General features: G+C 38.2%; 1 protein-coding gene across 2 annotated transcripts in view; it reads right to left on the bottom strand.

Annotated features, from left to right (window-relative positions):
• Positions 1–23,743, bottom strand: part of DCLK1 (doublecortin like kinase 1) — a 397,676-nt gene that overhangs the window by 105,262 nt on the left and 268,671 nt on the right. For both annotated transcript variants that reach the window (XM_027835226.1, XM_027835227.1), the window contains exon 5: positions 7,354–7,470. In XM_027835226.1, the coding sequence (XP_027691027.1) occupies positions 7,354–7,470 (117 nt within the window). The remainder of the gene's footprint in view (positions 1–7,353; positions 7,471–23,743) is intronic.

Raw genomic sequence — 23,743 nt, 5'->3', positions numbered from 1 at the left:
AACTTCTCTTACAAATTTACCTTCAGAGCTAATTTATGAGCCAAATAAGAAAATCAGGCTTCTTGTGAGTCACACTTTGTTCTCCATCAAAAACAATATTAATATAACTTGATGACCAAGCTTGGCTCCAAATGACTTTTGGCTATGTCCAAACATTAATTTCATACCCAGGGGACAAACATTTGCCACCACTGGGAACATGTGAAGAGATAGACTATTAGTTCTGAAAATAATTAATTGTAAGAAAACTTTTCAGTGCCCTCTGCTTTGGATAAAACCACTGATATTAAATGGGATATATAAGTTTTGGTGTATTTGTTAAAAAAGATCAATCACATTATTTTATCATGACCTTTTCCATTTCTTCTTCCTCTACTTCTTTTCCCCCAGGGACTACACAAATTGAATAGGAAAATCAATCATGGCACCACCCTAATGAGCATGACTGGGGAAGAGAACACACAATTTTAATAAATCAATCTGAATCCCCAAAATCTCTCCCTTCTTGACCCTCCTAAACACCCAGGCCTCATCAAACCCATTCATTCATCGATGTTAGATAAGAACGAGGGAAAAAACAATGGAAGGGGATGGTCTTCCTCAAGGGAGACAATAATTCAGCAGTACCATAGAAAGTAGGACATAAGATCACAGTTTTAGACTTGGAAAGGATCTTCAAGTCCATATAGTCCAACCCCTTCATTTTATAGATGAGTAATTCAATGCTTAGAGAGGTTACATGAATTTTATAGATTGCACAGCTAATTAAATATCTGAAGTAGGATGCTGGAGAAAGGTACAGAGCTTACTTCCAATTCTTCTCTTGAAGCAAAACAGCTTTCCAAAACAAAACCTCAACATTTAATATCCCAAATCAACCTTTCAAAATAAATTTGGCACACATGTTTTATTGCCTAATCTGTTGTTTTTACTCTATATGTATCCCCATCAGTGTGCCTTCTTTGGGACATACCTTCTATCAGGGCAGGGATAGTGGTATAATTTACACTTTGATAATTCTTATATTAAAGCACCTTGAAAAGAGGCTCAAATGCATTATTAATCAGATACAGTTGATAATTTCCACAACTGCAAGAAGTGGAATGAACAGAGTGACTCATTATCCAACTGTGAATGAAAACATATTGGAACTCTGGTATCATCTTGGGGAACCAGAAGAATGTATAAGACTTTCCCCTATACGTAATCAACACATGAAGAATCTTTTGTCTAAATGACAAAAGAGTCCAGGAATGAAAATGCAAAAGAGATAAACATATTTTTCTCATCTTTCACTATTGGGAAAGGATAAAAAATAAAAAGATAAAAAGTCACCCAGAGATAGGAGCTCTCATTAAAGTCCCATTAGTGCATTCATGCATACTTCAGTCTTATTTTTGGAGGGACTATAAAGTTTTAGATGTACCTCTCTCCTTTCCTGTCTAGATAAAGTTTTAGTTAGGCTGCAATCCTATATGGACTATGTTTTCCCATATGAAATTACCATGTCCCCAAAACAGGTACATTAACACTCATCATACTATGTCCACTCTATGCATTCTTCTAATAGCTACAAAACAGCATCACGAGTCTCTTTAGATGGATCACCAAGACCCTAGCAGCTCATTATTCAATTCCCTGGCTTCTTCCCCTTTCCCTGCATTGCTTTCATTTGGGTCATGTTAGGACTTGCTAGCAGTACCAAAGGAAAGACAGAGAAAGGCAGAATAGCAAAAATTTAAGTCAAGTGAAATATTGATCTGTGAGTTTCTTGTGGATGACACTAGATGTAAAAATGATGCAGCATATCTAGCAGTTTTACCTTTTAGCAATGCCCCTTCACACTGACCTGCTGATCCTTACAATGATGTATTATTTTAAGATGATATTCTGATAAAAAATTTTTGTAAACCAAAGTTTACAAAAATTTACTGAGGTTTTAACACAAAATAAAAGGAATAGGACTTTGAGATTTTTTAAAATTAGGATTTTTTTATTATCAGGGTTAAAACCATCATTAGGCTCAAAAATATTAATAGCAAGTCACATTTGCTGTCAAAGCACTAGTCAAGTTTGGGTATTTCTTTCCCTCCTCACAAATGTAATTGTGAGGCTGATGACTCTGCCCAGCTCTGACTCACTTGAAATCCAATTTGCTTGCAAATTAAGACATCACCCTCCTGATGTTACTGGTCTTCTTCAAGAACAAAGGATGAACAACAAACACAAATGTAATTAGCTTTAACAATCCTGATACAGATGGACCTTCCTGATACAGATGGCTTCCTCCAATACCTACATCAAATACTGCCTTCTGTAAGGGGCCTTTCCTCATTCTTCTACTGTAATTGCTGGTGCCTTCACCTCTAAGTTATTTTTGGCTCCTCTCCAGGCGTCTTTTGTCCACCTATTTATACTTACATCGTCTTCTCCCATCAGAACGGATGCTCCTTGAGGGTAAAGATGATATTTATTTGTTTTTTTTTTCTTTATATCTCCAGCACTCAGTACGGTGCTTGGTAAACACCTTGGTAAAAAGTGCTTAATAAATGCTTGGTTGAAACTAATCAATGACTAGCACTACATCTACAAACTATGTACTTTTTTGATTAAATCATTTTTTGAACGGTTGAAAAAAACCTGTATTTCTGAATAGCTAGAAAATTGTATACTTTTTTCTCATTTGTAAAAATTCATGGGGCCTATGCAGCTCACATATAGATTTCTGATCAAGATTTATTAATGGGGAGAAAAAAAAACAAACCAAAACCTTGACTACCGTCAGTGTAGATATTTTCCTTTACAGTTTGGGTAGTAAAAGAAAGCAGTAATTCCACGAGCTGTCCATAAAAAGAAAAATGATTCCCTTCCCTCAGCCAGGCAGGTAGTTAGTCCACTTGGAGAGAACAGACATTTCTAGTAAGAAGGTTCCCCGCAACCCAGGAACCTTGAGCCTACCCTCCTAGACATAGGATTCACCAGGGGAAAAGGATACTGGGTAATAGCTGCTTTGTTTCTTCCTACCTGAACTGTGGTAGGGTAGAATTCTTGGATAATTTGTAATTCGGACAATCCATTCTCTGGAGAACCCTGAGCTAATGCAGAAAACAATAGAATTTCACTAATCCAAACTCATGAGAAGAAAGTACAATGGAAGGAGCACTGGGTTTGGAGTTAGGGGATTTGGCCACTTACTTCCTGTGTGACTTTGGACAAGTCCTTTTATTTCTCTGGGCCTCAGTATTTTCATCTATAAAATAAGGGAATGGGATAAGCTAATCTCTGAAAAATGAATATGGGTCATGGAGCCCACTGTGAAGTAGAGTATAAATTCCAGTTGTTTCGTATATTTATCATCCTTCTTAAAAGAAGATATATGTTTCCATTTTTTAATGTCACTAAAAGAATATATAAGCAGCAGAACTTCATTGCCGAAAGTCTCTTCCCATTCTTCATTCTACAATCCCTACAAGGCAAGAGGCTTAGAATAAATTTTATGCCACAGAATATTTTAAAGATATGAAATGTTATTATTAGATAAGGAGCTTCTTGGCACAGTATGATCTGGGCTCAAATCTCTTATCTGACACTTATAAGTTGTTTGACCCTGGGCAAGTCACTGTGCCTCAGGCAACTTCCTAGGATTTATCCACATCAGACTGGTTACCAGAGTCATGAAGATCTATACTAAGGTGGTGGCAGTGTCAGAGAAGAGAAGGGAGCACATAGGAGAGATGTTACAGAGGTGAAATTGCCAAGCCTTGGTAACAGATTGGATGGGGGGAGGGAGAGTTGAGAGATAATGAGGCGTTAAGGATAACTCCTAGGTTGTGAGCGGGAGGGAGTAGGAGGGTGGTACTGCTCTCTACAGCAAGGAAGGTAGGGGAAGTATTTAGGAGACAAGATAATGAGTCCTGTTTTGGACATATTTAGTCTAAGATGGCTACTGGACACGATACTTTGAAAAGCTTGATTCTTTGTGATGAATTAATTATGTCTAATTCATTTTACTGGTTCTGTTCAGTTTTATAAACTAATTTTTTTTTTCTGATTTGTAATTAAAGTTGGATTTTTGAAAATTCTAACTCTAAAAAATGTTCTTAAGTAGCAAATGAAAGGCCACTGTGGAAAAAGAAGAAAGTATTTGTTAAAAGTCTCTCAGGGAAAAAAATGAAAGGAAAACTTCTGTTGTGACTGGGGGAGGAGAAATAGATTCTACAGGCCTCCATCTTTGAGCCCGATGCATCATATGATGGGATGACACATTAATCCATAGATCTGCAACATATCAAGCAATGTAACTGGGGATACAAAGAGAAAAGAAACAACCCTGGCTCTCAAAAGGGTTCACATTCTGAAACTGGATATATTGACATTTATATACAATAAATAAAAAAAAATACAATATATGTCCAAATAACATGTGAATGGACTGAAAATGATAGAGCTTTACATATCTCAGCATAATACATCTCAGAGTAGGAATAGAGGACAGTGTGGACAGAGGACACAGAGTTTGGCAAAAAGTGGCCACTTGATAAATGCTGGCTGAATGGGGACAGCTATATAGTGCCATAGGTAGAGTGTTGGACTTGGAGACAGGAAGACTGGAGGTCAAATCCAGTTGTGTGACCCAGGAAAGCCCCTTAACCTCTCTCAGCCTCAGTTTCCTCATACATAAAGTGGGAATGATAATAACCTCTACCTCACAGCGTTGTGGTGAAGATCAAATGAGATACACATGAAAAGTGCTAGCTGTTAGCTAGAAAGAAACACACAGGGAGGCAGATGTTTCCTAGTAAGACAATATCGAATGTTAGAATTTTTAGAGAGGGAAGGATCCTTCCCCAGAGCTCATCTAGTCCTATCCCCTTATTTTGTAGTGGAAGAAACCAAAGCCCAGGGTAGTTTATAAGTGACTTGCACAGGTTCACATAGCTAATTAAGGGCTGAGCTGAGATGAATGACCCTCAGGCTCTTCCCTATATTATAGCATCTCAAGTAGAAGACAAAGTTAAGGTTATACTTGAAGACAAGATAAAATCTTTCTAAAGTTCTCTATAAAATTATTAATAATAATATATATTTTTGTAGCATTTGAAAGTTTGCCAAATATCTTACATTGGATCCTTGCCACAATCCTGTCTAGGATATACTGAAGGAATTATTGTCCTTATTTTATGAAGGAAACTGAGGTTCAGTAAGCTGCTAGTACCTTTCCTCTTCCATACAATTTCACCTTAACTTTGGTTTGCATATCTTTATTTAAGTATGTATCATCTCCTCTGAGAATATGTAAGCTCTTTTAGGTCAGGGATGTTTCATTTTTGTTTTTGTATACTTGGTGCCTATCATAGCATAGTACGCAGTAGCATATATTACATAGTAGCAGAGCACATAGTAGGCACTAAGTAAATGTTAGTGGATTTCCTATGGCTTTCCAGGTAGTCAGCATCAGAAGGTATATTGGAAGCCAGGTCTCTTCTGATTCTAATTCTAGAACTTCTCACTATTCCACTCCAAAAGTATTTTTTATCAATAAGCATTGCTTACATTTAACCCCATGCCCTTCTAACCATTCTCTGCCTCTCAGGATCCTTATTTATATTCAAATTTTAGTTCAGGCTGCATCTCCTATGGGAACCTCTTCCCCCTTCCTCAAATGATGCCATATCTGTAGCCATGTTGTATGCTACATCTCTCCTGTAGAATGTATACTCCATGAAAATGCATACAGGGCGATTTCACTTTTGTCTTTCTATTTCCAGCATTTAGTTGAGGGACCTATAGATAATAGGCACATATGAACTAAATCTACTGGAAGTCTTTTTCTCCTAAAAGCAAAGCAGTTGAGAAATTCTCAATTTGTCTTAATGACAAAAATCACTCTTTAAAAGGTAGAGGTAGTGATGATTGCAATCGCTTTTCTGGATCTGATTCTAACCAAGAAGGAAGAGCAGGTTTGTTGGAGCAGGAATGATGGGAACCTTGCAGAGAAGTGGTTTCACCCTCCACCTGAGGGTTCCATACTTCTGCTTGACAGGGGACAGATTCAGGATTAGTCAGCCAGCAACTTTAAGGAGGCTAAATTATTCTTACTACTGTTTGCCAGAGAATCATAACTGATCACCAGTAAGTTTGATGAGGAAGCATGGGGCCAAAAGAAAAATACAAATGAGGAATTGGGAAACATTAACAGCATGGTGCCTGGCACAAGAGAAGGGCTTAATACACTTTTGTTGAGTGAATACATGAATATAGCTCTTTGTTAGAACATTTCCAAATACATACTATATATTTCACGGTAAACATCCACAAAGTGAAAGACACCAGAAATATGAATTGTTTGAGAACAGGTCTTTTTCCAATCATTCCATATGAAATCATCTTAAGTTTGCTGGATGAATTATTATTATGTTGCTAAGGAATTATAACAATAATAACAGTGGGATTGGGGATAAAGTCAGTAATTTTATTGGTATAGGGAATTCCTGATTCTTGGCAATTTATAGTCTTAGTTGCCTAGATCTAGCACAGAGATGAAATGACTTGCTTAGGGTCACACAACCAGGAGATATTGGAATCTTCCTGGCTCTAAAGCCATTTAATGTTATGCTCCTTCTGTATTACATTACCAATCAATCACTTACGACTATTTCTTCAGAGGTGCCATCAGCATTCCAAATTATTTCACTTGTCATCATAGTAACCCATGTCTTATTCAGGTAAAAAGTAAACTATAATCTACAGAGGTGGTGGTGGTGAGAAAGAGGCACAATGGTGGTCACAAAGATGGCTTTTCCTAGAACTGGAACTGGGACTGGTTCAAGATGGGTAAAATTTTTCATTAGGCTGTTTGTCTTGACTCTCTGTTCTCTTTCCACCTGTTTTTGGGAGGCTCCCTCCAAAGATTACCCCCTGTATTCAGGCTACCCTTGGTGGCCAAGCATCTATAATTATGAGGCCTCATCTAGGCAGAATGTATACTCTTTCCAAAGGTTCTTCAAGACAACATCTTAACCCAAAGGAATAAATTTAGTGGTGAAAATTTCTGGAATCCTAGTGGGTTGGTGGGGCAGCAATATACAGGTGGCCTTATGCAGTCCCTCAAATATTTTGGGAGTTCAGATTATCTACTGGATGATCTTTCCATCTGATTATGTTGCCGATTTCCATAACTAATGCTGCAACAGCTCTGTGAAATAAACTATGACGTTCTAAAATTTGTAAAGTAGAACTTTACACCATTTTATCAGCATCACACAAAATCTTCACACACCTGCTGTTCACTGGTCTTCACAAATTAAAGTGACAAAGAAAGATGCTTCACAATAATTTTCTTCATTACTTTACCTGAGCTGGTTGAAGCCGGGGATTTGCTGCGTCTGGATGGACCAGGGCTCTTGGTGGTGCTCCTGCGGGATGTTGAAGCTATTTTGGTGTAGGAAGTGGATTTTACCACTCGACATTCTAAGGGATGGAAGATAAAAACAGGATGTCATTCAAGATTGCCAGTGATGATACAGGATTAAAACAGCTTTACCAGGAAAGAGATGCACATTTAAACATAAGAACAGGCACTGGGTCAGACCTATGATCCTTCCAGCTAGGAATCTCTGACAGTGGTGCCAGGGGACGTGTTGAGAAAGGACATAGTTCTCCCTGATATCAAACTACCATAAGCATCAAATTACTTTCATTTTGGGAAACTGTTGGGTAGAATAGCAACTTCATGCAACAAATAATGAAGATTGCTAAAGAAGAGATACTATAGCTGCTGTCTTGTTTTCTTTATCCTATAAGGCAGGGGTTCTTAATGTAGGCTCCAGGGGTCTGTGCATAAATTTCAGGGGATGTATGAATTTGGATGTGAGTAAACAAATGACATTTTAATGTTCATTAACTTCTAACTGAAATTTAGCATTTCTCTCAATTATTTAAAAACATTCTTCTGAGAAGAGGTCCATAGGCCTCATCAGACTGCCAAAGGGGTCCATGACTCACGAAAGATGAAGAATTACTACCATAGAACAAAAGTATAGTGCGTATTTCTGTGTGTGTGTTTTCCATCTTAATTCTTATTTCTTCTAAGAAAAATGACAGGGGAAAAGCGAGCCTCATAAATCAAAACATAAGCACTACTTCTGAGGTTGACACAAGTTTCTGTCAGTTATGACAGGCCTGAGTAAAGTGAAACAAGTTTGTTGTTTCTGGATAATCCTCTGGTGAACAATAACCTAACCGGTAACATGCAGTTCATCTCAGTTTGATGGAAATAACACCATTTGCTCATAAGAGACAACAGTAAAATCAATGGAGAGACAATATTGCCTTCCTGCACTGACACAGAGAGATGTTCAGGTTAGAGCTTGTATACACCCACACAACTTTGTAGGCACACTCACATTGTGCCTGTTAAAATGGTTCCTGGCCCTGGGGATGAGAAACAATTTGATTTTCATCAGAATTTCAGTCTTTTGCTTTCAAGCTTACTAAAGTCAACTTTAAGTATTTTAAACAGCAAATAATCATTTTTGTGTGTGTTGGCCAACTGCATTAACATTATGCAAGTTACAACATTTTGCAAATCTGCATTTCTGCATGCAAGATGATATCTTTAAACTCTAATTTCAGACAAGTTGAAAGTTTCAGACATGATTCTGGTGACTGACATGGACATCAAAGACAGTCTCTATTTCTTGACGTCTTGCATCTTATTCTTATACAAAAACGGCTTCTTTTTTCCTCTCTCTAAAATGCCTCCACATATACATCTTTTCTTATTTATTCTGTCAATAAAACCTGCACCATAGTTTGGAATGTTGAAAAACCCCAGAACTGTAGGCATATGCTGGACTGATGGTAGAAAGACCAGGGATGGAATGAAGTAGGAGATTCTCTCTTCTGATGAATGTTTGGGCTTGGAGGCCTTAAATCATTGGAGGCAAACCAAAATGGAAGAGGAAATTTTATCTCAAATTATGATTAGTTGCTTCTTCTTCATGTTTTCAGTGCCAAAAGGAGATCAAATTGACTACTGGCTTCCTGAGTCTGCCCAAGGCCCCTCACTACTCCCAACAATTTCACTTAAGATGTTTGTCCCTAAGGAGTGACCAGGATTTCAAATTCCCCAGAAGAAATTTCTCTAGCAGAGTTTTCTGCTTCTTAGAAGAGGGTCATCTATGGAAATGTCATCCAAAAAACATAAAAATGAAGTAGTCAAGAAAGGAAAAAGCAAATTACTAACATCAGGAGGTCTGGTCAAAAGAAATTTCAAAGATTTCAAAGCACTGGGTCAAACCACATTGTGTGGTGATTTAGCTTGGGGTATGTGTGTGTGTGTGTATGTGCGCGTGTGCACATGCTCATACATGTGCACACACGTCTTAGGGGCACATGGGACTGAATGTATGTATATGTCCATGTGTATGTGTATGCACATATTTTAATTTCATTGATATAATTTTTGTTCTTATCTCAATATACACATACTAATCTAAGGCTTTATCCCACACAGTTGAAATAAATAACTGCAATGTTGCAACATGATAATGTGATATTGGTTAATATAATGACCAAATCTTACCAGCACATGGTCAATTTAGTCCACTAAAAAGATAAGTGGCAGAAAAGAACTGATGATAAACTATAGGGTTACACCATTTTGACATGGCCTTATAGAAACTTCCATAAGATTTCAGTGGAAAAAGGTCGAGAACATGGGAGACATCTATTTCTAATAAAAATGATTTCTCTCTGTCTTCTAACTTTTAAAAGTGACAGGTAATATGTGGGATCTATATAGGAGGAAAGGTAGGGATTGACTGGAAAGAAAAATCTTAAATAAGAAACTTCAGAAAATAGCCTATGTCATGGTTACTGAAGGAGTTTGGGGCAATGTTTTTGGGAACACAGGAATAGTGTGAATGCTGCATACAAGAGCAGTCAATGGAAAGTTATCACCTTTCCATTGTGACAGTAATTCCTTGTTTTGCTGAGTTGAAATATGCCAGATAAACTAAATAATAACACTACCATTTCCATAAATACACATACTTTTTTTAAAATGTTAAGCTCACACCTTCAATACTTACGTTACAGACTGAAAAGGTGCATTATCTTAGGGACACATGGGACTGAATGATAATTACTAAGAATTGCAAGGACTGGAAATAATTCCTACTACTTGTCTTCAGGATAAGAATAAAGCATCAAGGGTTTTATACTGGTGACTATGTTAGTGCTAAAAAAGATGAGGCCAAACAGCAAAAGACCAACAATGACGAAAAAATTTATCGTCACTGCTTTCTTCTTAGATCAAGGAGCAAATTCAGTTTAGGACTAATTCAGAGCCAAGCCCTAAGGCAAAACAACCTCCTGCCCATTAAATTTTAGATTTTAAATGTTTTAATTAATTTAGATGAGCATTATATTTTATAGTGGTAAAAATGCAGTGAAGAGCAAATACTTAATTAGTTTAGGGAGAATGCCAAAACTCAGCTGGTTTAAAACCAAATGTTGGAAGCATTGTGAATAATGCAATCTAAATGACCAAGAAAGTACAAAAGCTTATTTGCTGACACAAAGGACTTTGTTAAAGATTCTGGCAAGGAAGAAACCCTGCAACCCCTGCCTACTTGTGGAGTTTGCTTTGTGCTGATACAGTCCAGTATTTCTGACCTCTCCTCCATTTTATCACTGGCCTCTCTAGGATAGAGATCATGGGCTCCTTTGGCTGTCTGGCAAAGCCCCTGGACCCCATTTCAGAATATTGTCTTTAAGTCACTGAAGGCAATATTAAGTTTCTTTTGGGGTTTAGTGAAAATAAAGATGTGATTTTTTTCCCATTCAAGTTCAAAGACTCCCTGATATTTTTTCATGGGGGTTCCTGGGCCCCAGGTAAAGAACCCTTACTCTAGAAGGGCAACTTTTGGTGGGGCTATGATGAAAGATGGTCCATGAGGATGGTGATGGTAAAGAACACTAAAGTAAGCCTCTTATAAGAATGAGTAGTGCAGGCTTTTTTACTGTGGCTATAGATCTTGAACTATTAAAACTGTGGAATCACAATGGAAAATTTCTACTCATCACTGGGGTAAGCCCTGGCTGAGGAGTGGAAGGTGAGCGCTCATGACTCAACCCTCTATAACCAGCCTAGCCCAAGGACTGACTGTCTCGGCTGTTAGAGGAAGGTCTAAGGCCATCTGGCCTAGAGCGATAGCTTCCTTTAGTCTACCTCTTGATAAAGGCTCGGTAATAAAATTAACACGACCATTGAAGGGTGTGACACTCCTGCTGCTCTAAGGTTTTCCTGGGAATGCCTGTGTTTCTACGTAGGAGACTGCCTGAGCTGATGGTCCCTTCTCTGGACACCACTTCTTCCTCTCTCATATGTAACCAGGTTAGCTCGATCCCTCTTGTGTTCCCATGCCATCCCACTTTACTCTTTCACTGTTTATTCTGAACCCCATTCTACAGCTAAACAACCCTTCACATTAGACTAGTACTCCACCCCTGAAAATTACTCAGTATATATTTTGCGTTTAATTTTCTGTGTTTCTTCCAAATAGAATGTAAGCGCCTTGAGGGAAGGAGTTTTTGTCTTCATATTCATGTGCCTGGTGCCAAGAGAGTTTGCCCAAAATAAATGCTTACTGAGACATTGCAGGTATCCTGGGACTTTATAAAAGTAGCAGACATTAAAATGCATCCCTATCTTACGTTGCTAATAATTACTCCCAGACAGAAGGCTGCATCTGGCAAACACACAGACAGTGAATGTATAAGAAGAGTGGGGAAAAGCCATTCTAACCTGCTACAAGGCAATATATTCTAATTTCTTGATAGCAGAGACTGCTTTTGTTTTTGTCTATGTATTTGCAGTACCTAACTTGGGAGCATAGCAGACAGCTGATCAATTCTTGTTGATAGACATGTAAATGGAAAACATAACAGTAACAACAACAAAAACTGAAGCTAAATGCTGTGTAATTGTAGTGACCAAGTTTGGCCCCAAAGAAGAAGCATGCAAATGCAGCTCCTTCCCTTCTTCGCAGATGTGGGGGGCTACAGGTATGGAGGACTAGATAGAATGTTAGGCTCAATGGATGTGTTGGTTAGTTTTGCTGAACTCTTTATTCATTCCCCTTTTTTTCCCCAATCTTCTATACATCATTATAAGGGATGGCTCTCTTAGAGAGGGAGGGAACAGGGATATATTGAGAAATTTAGGTAATAGAAAAACAAAAGGTATCAATAAAAATTTTACAATGCTTACTGAATAAATGAATGAGTAGAAGGCACAAATTCTACCTGTCTCTGAAGTTTAAACTGGTGCTTATATTCACTGCTCTAAGAAACAGCTGGGAAAGCTAGTTGGAGTGATGTTGGGAGTCACTTCAGGAACAAAAATTAAATAAAAAGCCATCACCAGTATCCTCTAGCAACCCTGATTGTCATACTAGGCCACACTTAATTTTACCTGTTCCTTCTTAGAATGTCTATGATGTAAAGTGGATTGGAGTTCTTTCAAACCTGCAGTATAGCTGCTGAATAATACTTTAAAAACACAGAATGAACTTGGTTTTTGACCTTCTTCTAATATGTGCCAGAATGAGGTCTCTTTCAAAAAGCTACTGGATCTTTATTCTTGATTCTTAATCACTTAAAAGAATAAATTCATATATAAGGATTCATCAAAGACAGTAAATGCATTTTGTTACTGACTGTTCCAGACTTACAAAGACAATTACTGGAATGTAGTACTTTTTAAATCTGGCAAAGATGCAAATCCTTATAATGGAGGAGAAGATGAAAAAATAGCTATCCTTCATTATGTTGCTATGTGCAAATAAAGATCTAAAACACCTTCTGTCCTAGAAGACTTCCTAAAAATGGGCTCAAACAGTGACAAAGGACAAAACTGGCCATCAGAAATCTTTTAATTTGATGTCTAGCCAATAATACAACTTTTTTGTTTCCTTCTCATGTAAACATGCAATGATACTTGTGAACCATGAAAGTTGGGGTTGGGGTAGGGAAGAATGGTGGGCAGCCAGTGAAACAAAAATATTTTGAAAAAGCAAGAAATGAAAGTGACAGGAAGAACACACTACGGATAGAAGAATCAAGGCTCTAGATGAGGAAAAGACTTTAAAGTTTATCTAGTCCAATAGCCTTGCTTTCCAGATGAAGAAACTGTGGAACAGAGAGGTAAATTGATTAGCCTAATGTTATACAGGCAATCAATATTGTGGTAAGGATGGACAGCTGCAGAATAAAATTTTAGTAATTGAGATTGAACTCAAATCTTCATTTGTATTCATATGTGCACAGTAAATATCAAATTGGGTCAATAATCTTTTACTTTTTACTTCTGTCGCAGGCTAAGCTTTCCAGATGGTACACAACATACCAAATGTGGTCTGGCTGGCTGGAGAGCACTTCAAGAGGCAGCAGTACCAAGTGTTCACTGAATTGAATGCAGAAGCCCTACATGGTTCTGCAAATGGTTTTGTGGTTCCATGATTTTTATAATATTAACATCAAAAGAGGGATCACTCAGAATGGTTGATGGCTCTGTTCACACATTCATAATAATTTTAAATGTCACAGGCAAGTCAACGATTTCAGCCTCTTCTGCCAGGTCTTCTCTCTCTGCCATGGAAGTCTCCATTCCCTCCCTTGCATATTTAGTGTTCTGGGTAGCATCAATCGTTCATTTTTATCTTCACACACGATTGCTAGCCCCATGCTTTCCCCTTTATACGTCCCCAGATTCTCTTTAATATCCCGTTGTACTATCTAAGATGTTCTCCAACCAATGCCCTATTCTGAACTCTAAACAGAGTTCTCTCTTCTGATATTCAGTCCCCTCCTCTCCTTCCCCCCAAACTTTAGCACAAGCTGTTCTCTCATGCCTGGAATGCTTCCCCTCCTTTTCTCCCTCTCTTGGAATTCCTATCTCCATTTAATTCTCCTACATAAAGTCATTCCTTATTTCCCAATTATCATAGCTTCTCCCCATGCATCTCACCCAACTGTTCTGCATTTCCCTTACATTTATTGTGTATTTATTTATTAGTGTACATATTTCTCTCTACCCCATAAGTAGAATGTAAACTCCTCAAGGGGAAAAGATATTTCCATTTTTTTTTTTTGGCGGGCGGGGGAGAGGGAAGGTACGGCACCTAACACAGTGCCTGGAACACATAAGGAACTAACAATGTTTAATCACTTGAGGTGAATTAAAGTTACCATTTTTCTTGAAAATCTTGCTCTGATTATTTCAAATTTTTTGAGATCTCTCTTGTGATACCAAGCGCATCTGGTTCTCTTCCTATCTTTATAACGGCTCCTTCTCTGGCTTCTTCACCATTTCCTCTTTCTGACTAATAAATTATGGGCCCTTCTAAGACGCCTGTAAGGCTCAGTCTTGACTTCCCTCTTTCTTTATTTTAGTCACTAGGGTTTATCTGTCCACACTTCAACCATCACCTTTATTCTACTGACTTCCAAATCTCTCCCTCTCTGGTACAGTGGATAGAACATTGGACCTGGAGTCAGGCATAAGAGAGTTTCAAATACAAATCCAGCTTCAGACACTTACTAGCTATGTCTAGCTATGTCACCCTGGGCAAGTCATTTAACTTCTGCCTCAATTTCCTCATCTATAAAGTAGGGATAATAATAGCACCTAATTCCCAGGGGTACCAACTTCCTAGGTTGGTAGGAGGATAAAATGAGATGATAATTCTAAAGTGCTTTGCAAAATGCTTAAAGCACTATAGAAATGTTGCAATAGACAATTACAGTATTTTAGAGTTGAGTATTTCAGCAGCCATCTAATGCAACCCATAACTTGAAAGGAATCCCCATTAAAACATATCTGACAAGTAATAATCTATCCTGTGCCTGAAGATCTCCAATGAGGGGGAACCCATTAACTACTAAAGCAGCCCATTACACTCTTGGATGGCTCTAATTGTGTGTCAGTTTTTTTCCTGACTTTAAACCTAAATTGTGGTCTTTGAAATTTCTACCCATTGTTTCTACTTCTGCTCTCTGAGGACAAACAAATTTAATCCACTTTTCACATCACAGTCCTTCGAATTTAGACAAAAGGATTCTTTTCCCACTCCTTTCCCCCAACCAAGTCATCTTTTCTCCAGATTAAACATAGGTAGTTCCTTCAATTAATCCTTAAGTGACAATGAGTGAAACAAGTTCCTACATCACCCTGGTTGCCCCCCTCCCCAAATACTTTCAACCTTTTAAATGTCCTTTCCAACACTCTGTTCTCCAAAATTGAACACAATATTCCAGATGTGGTCTAACCAAGGCAAAGTACAGTACTATTAATTTATTCCTGGAAGCCAAGTCTTTCTTTTCTTTTGTATTCGCATCAGTCTTTTCCAACAACTTTCTTCTCTCCTCATCAGAAATGTTTCTCTTTTTGTTATCATAATTTAATTCTTTACAGTTTCCCATTCTTCCCGTGCTGACTTTCCCAAATTTAGTACGTATGTCAGACTATAACCATCTTTCCTTTCTTTTTTCACGACTCTAGGAGGCAGTGGTCACTTACCCACTGAAGTTTCTCACCTTCTAAATAATTCACATTATTTTTGTGTCATCTCCATTTAAGTCTTCCCACTGAATATGAAACTAACTTAACAAAACTAAAACCAAGATAATATCTTCTTTTCCAAAATGGCTCTCCTCCCCAACTTCCCCATGCAACCACTGGTATTATTTCCCAATACCCAAGGGTTACAATCTTGCAGTCATCATTTACTGATTCCTTACATCCAATTAGTCAGTAAATCCTGTCACTTCTTCCACCACAATATGTCTCAGATCAGATCCATCTATTCTGCTTCCATAGCTCCCCCACTCTTGTCCAAATTCATATGCAGAGATCACTTCAACCACTCAGTCACTGGTCAAACTGCTTTATTTCATTCTGTACACTGTTGCATGATTAATATTTCTACAACTATGATTCATCATTGGTCACCTGCTGAAGTACCTGACATCAATCCTTCATCTTTTTAGTATCGAATCCAACCCTTTAACCATGAAGTTAAAGTTCAGTACCCAAACCCTCTAACCCTTAAATTTATTTTTTGCTTTATATTCGGGCTATATGTTGTATGGCTGTTGAGTCACAGAATACTATAGTTTTGAGTATCACCCAGAAGGCAACAGAAATGCATAAGAATGAAAAGCATTTATTAAGCACTTACTGTATGGAAAGTACAGTGCTAAGTATTAGGAATATACAACCAAAACAGTCCCTGCCCTCATAGAATGGTGTTTAGGGAAGAGCATGTGCATTTGGAAAATCATAGAGGAGGTGAGTGGAGCACATTGACAGACCCTTTCCTGTAGCAAAAATTATCCTGTTTTGATGATGGATTTAGAGCTGGAATAGGAGAGATCACAAGGTGGATCGGAAGATGCTTGGTAAGAACAGGCCACATCACAAATAAGGAACTGTTAAGAAGTGAAGTAAAGGAAATAAAGTATGATGGGAAATCCATGTACTTCTCTGGTACCCTCACAATGTCAGGAGATCAAGAGAGTTTCCCTACTTCCACCCCCCACACATTGGCCAAACACTTTGTGGTGAATTTTTGGGTGGTCACACACAAAACTCTCAAAGGATGAGGAGGCATGGATGATTTATAATTCGTGTTATTGTAAGGAAAATCCACCTTGATGGTTTATGAAATGCACTCAATCCTTTATGTTGATAAATGCCATCTTGAAAATGAAGAACAGAATCCTGGCCATGAGATGGTCTTCAACATAAATTGTGATAAACACATGCTTGACACATGAGTCTGATACTAGCCCCTGTAATTAACTCTTCTCTAATAAGCGATTAAGCTATTCTCGGGAAGCATTGAATATGATCAGAAATTTTCTGATGTGAAGATGAGACATTAGCACTCAGAGGTAATAAACTTCTAAAACTGTACAGATCATTGATATTATTTAGTACAGGAGTTCTTAACATTTTGTGTCATGGGCCCCTTTTGTCTGGCTAAGCCTGTGGATTCTTCAGAATTAAATTTTAATTCATGAAATTCATTTTTTAAATTCATAAATTACAAAGAAAATCAATTACATAAAGTTATCAAAATCTATACCTACATCTACACCTTTATCTATAGCTTTATCTAAACAGACAAATTAACAGACTCCAGGTTGAAAACCCTTGATTTAGAATGAATATTATAGAATATCTAACTTTATTTGTAGCCAACGACCCTAGTGGTATCAAAGAAGGGAATCAGAAGATTAGCTGGTTCTAAGGTCTTCCTGGAGATTTGGATCTGGAAATTGTGGTATCCAACTGAAGTGATGGATGGTTGGGGGAAAATGGGATTTTTGTGACTTAGGAGCTATCCTAAACTTGGAGGACATTCTAGAGGAAGACTATGAGCTCCACAGACTCTTCCTAGGGCTACCCTAGAATCTACTGGTACCATTCATCACTATGGCTCCCATATTAACAACAACAACAACAACCTAGTATTTATATAGCATCTGCTATATACTAGGCTCTGTACTATGCACTTCACAAATATTATCTCATTTGGTCTTCATGATGTAGGTGTTGGGACATAGGGCCAAGTTACAGATAAGGAAACCAAAGCAAACAGGTTAAGTGACTTGCCCAGTATCACCTGCTGGTAAATGTCTGAAAAGCGGTTTACACTCAGGTCTTGCTGACTCTAGGTCTACTATGCCACCTAGAAATCCCATAGTGCCCTACACGGTGCCAGAGGTCATAGTCTTCTTGGCTAGAGAGGAGAGCATATTATCCTATAATCTATATGTAATTTGTATTTGTAATCCACTTTTAGGGATATAGAATAACTATAAGTTTACCAAAGGTGAGGATGATTTCATTGTTGTCTTTGTGTATCCGGTGCTTAGGGGAAGGGAATAAGAATTCTTATAGCACTTACTACATGCTGGACATGGTGTTAATCACTTTTTACAAACATCTCATTTGACCCTCCAAGAGAGATGCCATTATTATCCCCATTTTATAGTCAAGGAAACTAAGGCAAACAGAGTTTAAACCTAGGGTTACACAGCTAGTAAATGTCTGAGGTTGAGTGTGAATTCAGCTCTTCCTTACTCCAGACTCAGGATTCAATCCATTGCATCACCAGGTCCTTCTGAACATTGCAAACGCTTAATATAGGGATTCAGCATTGTGCAGTGAAAAAGAATCCTGCATCTGGAGTCAGAGGAACTTGTTTGAATCTTTACTCTGCCACTTACTGCTTATGTGACCTTGGGCAAATCATTTAACATCCTAAAGCTTCCATGTCATCATCTGGAAAATGAGGATGCTGGATTAGATGTCCTCTAAGGCTCCTTCCAACTCCAAATCTTTGATGTCACAAACCCTGTTAGGCCTGAGCTATAGCTTTAAAAGCTTGCGGGAATAATCTGGTATATGAACTGAGAAATTATTAGTCTTAGCATTTGAAATGGTTATTATACAAGAGGAAAGAAGGAAAGAAAGGGAGAATGATGGACTAAAATGTGTGGGTAGGTGAACTTGCTCTTGAAAACCAATTCTGGAAAATGGACAACTTACCATCCTGATTCAGATTTGACCCAAGCCTATTTTTGGAAGAACACCAAAATGTCATTGTAACCTAGGTTCCACCCTAGGCCAAACCCAGATCTTAGAAGAATAACAAGAAATCATGTGGAAAGACAAATTGAGGCCACCTGTCTTTTGTCATATCCAAGATGGAAAGGACCCCAAGCCAAGCTAGTGATGTGGGAAATTGGTAAAAGGTTTGGCAAGCCTCAGGGGCAAAAATGCAGTATCAAAGTGACGTGAATTAAAATAAAATATGAGATCTTTCCTCTTAGAAAAGATGTTCTGTGTCCATTTCACACATATTATCTCACACTAGGATGACTTAGGCCTTTGAGAAAGAGTTATCTGGAAACAGAGGATGAAAAGATATTTAGACACAGGCTGAGGTATCTGCTAGGGAGTCTGTCTTTAGGGAGTAGCCCAGGGCTCAGTGAATATGGTGATAAACTGAAATGCCTGGGATGGGGAAGGGTGAATGAATGACATCCTAAACGGAGATGGTGAAAACTCTTGAAAAGTTGAACTTCAAGTATAGGATAATATGTTTGTCTTTAAGGAAGGAACTTCCAACACGAGGATTTTTTTCCACTCCTTTCCCACAACCAAGTCATCTCTTCTCCAGATTAAACATAGGTAGTTCAAGGAAATTTTGAGAAATGACTCATCAAAACTCCATCTTAGATACTGAGAGAAAAATGTATTCTCTCCAGGAGAACTAGGGCAATTTTGGTTAGGGAAGCCCTTCCAGAAGGTTGGGGAAGTGGAGAAAGATCTATAAGGGACAATAACTGGAAACAAATTAAATGAAAAGGAACTAGGGGACAGGTGAATTTGAATGTTCTAAGCTATAAGGAAACCTTTAGGGGAAGATAGAATGTATCTTAGGGGAAGAATATGGAACCAAGTATAAGGGATACCACAGTCTCCTGTTCAGATCTCTTCCTTCTTCTCACTCTTTGAGCAGATGGGCAGGAAACTGAAAGCAGGCTGGTTTCTCCTGAAGGGCACCTGCAAGGCCAATTTATCTCCATGGGAGTTGGGAAAGTAGAGTTTAAGGAATGCATGCTTCATGCAAATTGTGAGAAAGCCATTTTCCATTAGAGGAATTCTGTGAAATGGGCATTGAGCTTGATGGTAATTGTGTCACACAGGATAAATCTGCTGAACTCTAAGAGGTTCAGCTAGGAACTGTAATAGATGGGAATACAGGAGGCATAACTACATTTGAGGTATAGGTCATTAGTTGGGGTCCTCTATGACATGCTGAAAGGGCAACTGAGAAAGGATATTCGAATCTGAGTCTAAGTTTGGAAAACAATTGCATGCATTGCTTTCCTGCCCTCTGCTGAACTTGGGGAGATAATGCTGGTGTAAGACCTTTTACATAAATTCTTCTTTGACCTTCTTCAATCTTAAAAGGGAGAAAAACTCCAAGTTCATTAATTTGACAGGGGAAACAAATTGGCAACCACGCAAGGAATGAACAATCAAATATAAATATGAAAACAGTCTGGAAGTTACAATGAGTAACAAGCTGACTGAAGGTCTCATTACAAGTCTAGCCTGGTTTCAGTAAGTACCAACAAGAGCCTAATATTCAAGAAGCAGAACATCATTTCATCACTATATTAAGTTGATGAAACCCTGGTCAAGGTAGTGTTTCTAGATTAGGGTTTCTCCTTTTAAAGGACATACAGAGAATTTGAGATATGATCACTTCAGAGGAAAGTAACTAAATGACTAAAGCTTTGGGAAAATGGGACCTAAAAAGTGTAAGCATGACATATTCTGAAGGAGAGAAAAGTTGGAGAGGCTTAATAATCATCTTCAAGTTCATGAAGAACTATTATAAGGAAAACAGTAAAAAGCTGTTCCACATCTAAAATAAGGACAGAACAAGAAGGAACCAGCTAAAATTACAGCAGAGGAAATTTGGCTTTGATACAAGAGAAAGTAGCTAGACAAGAAGGAGTGATCGACTTGGGAACAGGTTGCCAAGGAAAGCTATATATTCCTTCCATGAAGACCCTTCCCCAAGGACAAGACAGGCAAATTATTTTCCTCCATGGTGAAGACCTGTTTGTAGGCAGGTAAAGGGTGCAATGGATAGAGCACTGGGCAAGACTCATCTTCATGAGTTCAAATCTGGCCTCAGACACTGACTAGCTGTGTGATCTTGGGCAACTCACTTAACCCTACTTGCCTCAGTTTCATTACTGGAGAAGGAAATGGCAAACCACTCCAGTATCTTTGCCAAGAAAATCCCAAATCGGGTCACAAAACATCAGACATGACTGAAATGAATGAACAACAATTAGAATCTGTGACATCTTTGGGGAGCTTGAAGGAGCATCTCATACTAAAACACATATTCTATGTGCCTTCCAGCAAGGATCCATGCTGGCACAGATCTTGAGGCAGAGAGGTGGCATAGCAGATAGAGGACTGGATTTGGAGTCAGGAAGTCCTGAGGTCTAATTCTGCCTCAGACACATACTAGCTGTGTGACCCTGGACAAGTCATTTAGCCTCTGTCTCAGTTCCTCATTTATAAAATGGGAACAATAATAGTACCTATCATTAGGATTGTTGCAAAGATCGAATAAGATATTTGTAAAGTGCTTTGCAAACCCTAAAGTACTATATAAATGCTAGTTGTTGTTGTTATTATTATTGTCATATAGACAATATCACCTTTCCTGAAGTATTCTGGATTACCAACTGGGAGGCAAAATGCAGACATTAAGTGTTGCATACAGATTTGTTCTCTGTGAATCATTTATGCCTCTGGATCCTGCCATTTCAGTCAGTCAGTGACTACACATTCTTTAAGCTCCTACTATGTGCCAAGGCACTGTGCTAAGTGCTGGGGATATAAATACAAATAAAAACAAAGACAGTCTCTGCCTTCCAGAAAACAATTATAATAGCTAGTATGTGCTAGGCATTGTACTCTTTATAAATATTGTAGTTTGATTCTCACTATAACCCTGCAAAGTAGATGATAATATCCCCATTTTATAGTTCAGAAAACTGAGGCAAAAAGAGGTTAAGTGACTTCCTCCTGGTTACGCACCTAGTAAATGTCTGGGGTTGGATCTGAACTCCTATTTCCCTGATTCCAGGGCCACTAGTTGCCGTTTCTAGGTCATTCTTTGTAAAATACAACATATCACCCTGGAAGCAGGCATGAAATAAATTATTTCCCTTTTAAAAATAATTTGGTACAGATGAAGTTCTACATGTTAAGTTATTCATTCAGCTGAGGCTGTCAGAGGTTCCTCACTGTCTCCCAGATCTGTGGGAGAAAACAAAAGTCCAGAAGCCTGATTTAAAAATTAAGTAAGAGAGAATGATCTTACATCTCTCGAAACAACTGTTCACATTCAATGACACTAGAAAATCATCTGAGAAGAACAAATCCTAAGGACTTCACACTCCTGTGCCTTCCTCTTGATCGTCACTGGTCTTGCCCTCCCTTCTTTTCTAATCTTTTCCCAAACACACAGTCATATTTTCAGCTCTTGGTAGCCCTTGGCGGACTACTATTCTATTTTACTTGGCAAACAAAGCTAGAAATGAGCAATGGTTAAGATTTAGTCATAAATTTCATCAAGTCAAAATTTATCTCTCCAAATTAAAAAAAAAAGCTGCCATTCACAGCTGTCAATCACTTAGTTAAGAAACTTTAAAAAACATTTGGTAAAGCTGCATTGGAATGTCTGTGTCATGAATGGTGTAGGTTGCCTCGTTTCTGTAGGTATCTGGGTTAGCTGTTGGATGCACCAAGGGGTGGTGGCAAGGGTGTATAGGGGTAGAAATAGGAGCAGATGTCCATTTGGGTTCTGCAGAGAACCTTAAAAAGTAATTTAAAAAAGTAATTTCAGAAGTAAATAATGGTTGGCTGAACTTCTTGTTTTCTGGAATAGTTCTAAAAATAGTAATATTCTGAGGCAGCTCTGCCAGTGCTAGAGCTACAGTCGAGCATTAAGAACAACAGTTGGCTAACTGCAGAGAGGTATGGCACAATGGCCACTTTCCTCTCTAAATCAGCAATCACTTCTTATGTTCAGTTTCCAAAGCCATGGAAAGTGCGTTGTGACTTTTATTATTCCATAACAGGGATAAAATACAAATATAGGTAACCATAATTGTTGATCCTACGTATGTTCAAGAAATAGAAGAACCAAGTGCTTTGTGAGGTCAGAGGGGGAAGACTTTCACTTCTGGGAGCAATCAGAAAACCATCAAAGAAAAGGTGATATTTGAGTTGGTTTCTAAAGCATGAGTAGGAATTCACCAGGCAAAGAACAGGAAGTAAGAACATGCTCAGTAAGTAAAGAGGTACAGGTAATAATATGAACAAAGACAGAGGTGATAAAGTCTGGTGCTTATATAGGACACCTAAGTATAGTTCAATTTGACTGGCTAGGTGAATACATAAAAGATAAAACTGGAAAGGTAAATGACTGCAAACTGTAGAGGGTCTTGAATACCAGCAAAAGGACTATGGACTTTATTGATGGGGCAATATACAGCTAGAGTATATTTTGAGCAGAGGAATAATATGAACAGATCTATTGATAAGTAAAATTAATCTGGCAGGACACGAAAGAGTAAAGTAGGAAAGTGAATGGAAACAATATCATTTAGGAGGTTACTGAAATAATCCAACCAAATGGTACTGAGGGTCTATCTTACAGAAATGGGGATGGAGATGGGCAGCTAGGTGGCACAGTGGATAGAGCAACGGCCCTGAAGTCAGAAGGACCTGAGTTCAAATCCATCCTCAGATCAAACACTTGACACTTACTATCTGTGTGACCCTGGGCAAGTCACTTAACCCCAATTGCCTAAAAAACAAACAAAACAAAAAACAAAAACAGAAATGGGGATGGAAATAGTGAGGAGGTGACTGGAGATGCTACAAATGTAGAATTTAGAGGCCTTGGCAACTAATTGGATATGTGAGATGAGGAAGGAGGAAGAGTTTAAAATAGTAGGGTTTTGAAAATGAAAATGGTAAGAAAAGTGGTCTGACTGTCAGACATAGTAGAAGTTCAGAGGAACAGGGTTAGGAGGAAAATGATAAGATCCATTTTGGACA

Source organism: Vombatus ursinus, unplaced genomic scaffold (assembly GCF_900497805.2).
Source record: "Vombatus ursinus unplaced genomic scaffold, bare-nosed wombat genome assembly UNPS02014813.1, whole genome shotgun sequence".
NCBI classification, from domain to species: domain Eukaryota; kingdom Metazoa; phylum Chordata; class Mammalia; order Diprotodontia; family Vombatidae; genus Vombatus; species Vombatus ursinus.
The sequence above is the reverse complement of the archived record's forward strand: the minus strand, read 5'-3'. Positions and strand labels throughout refer to the sequence as shown.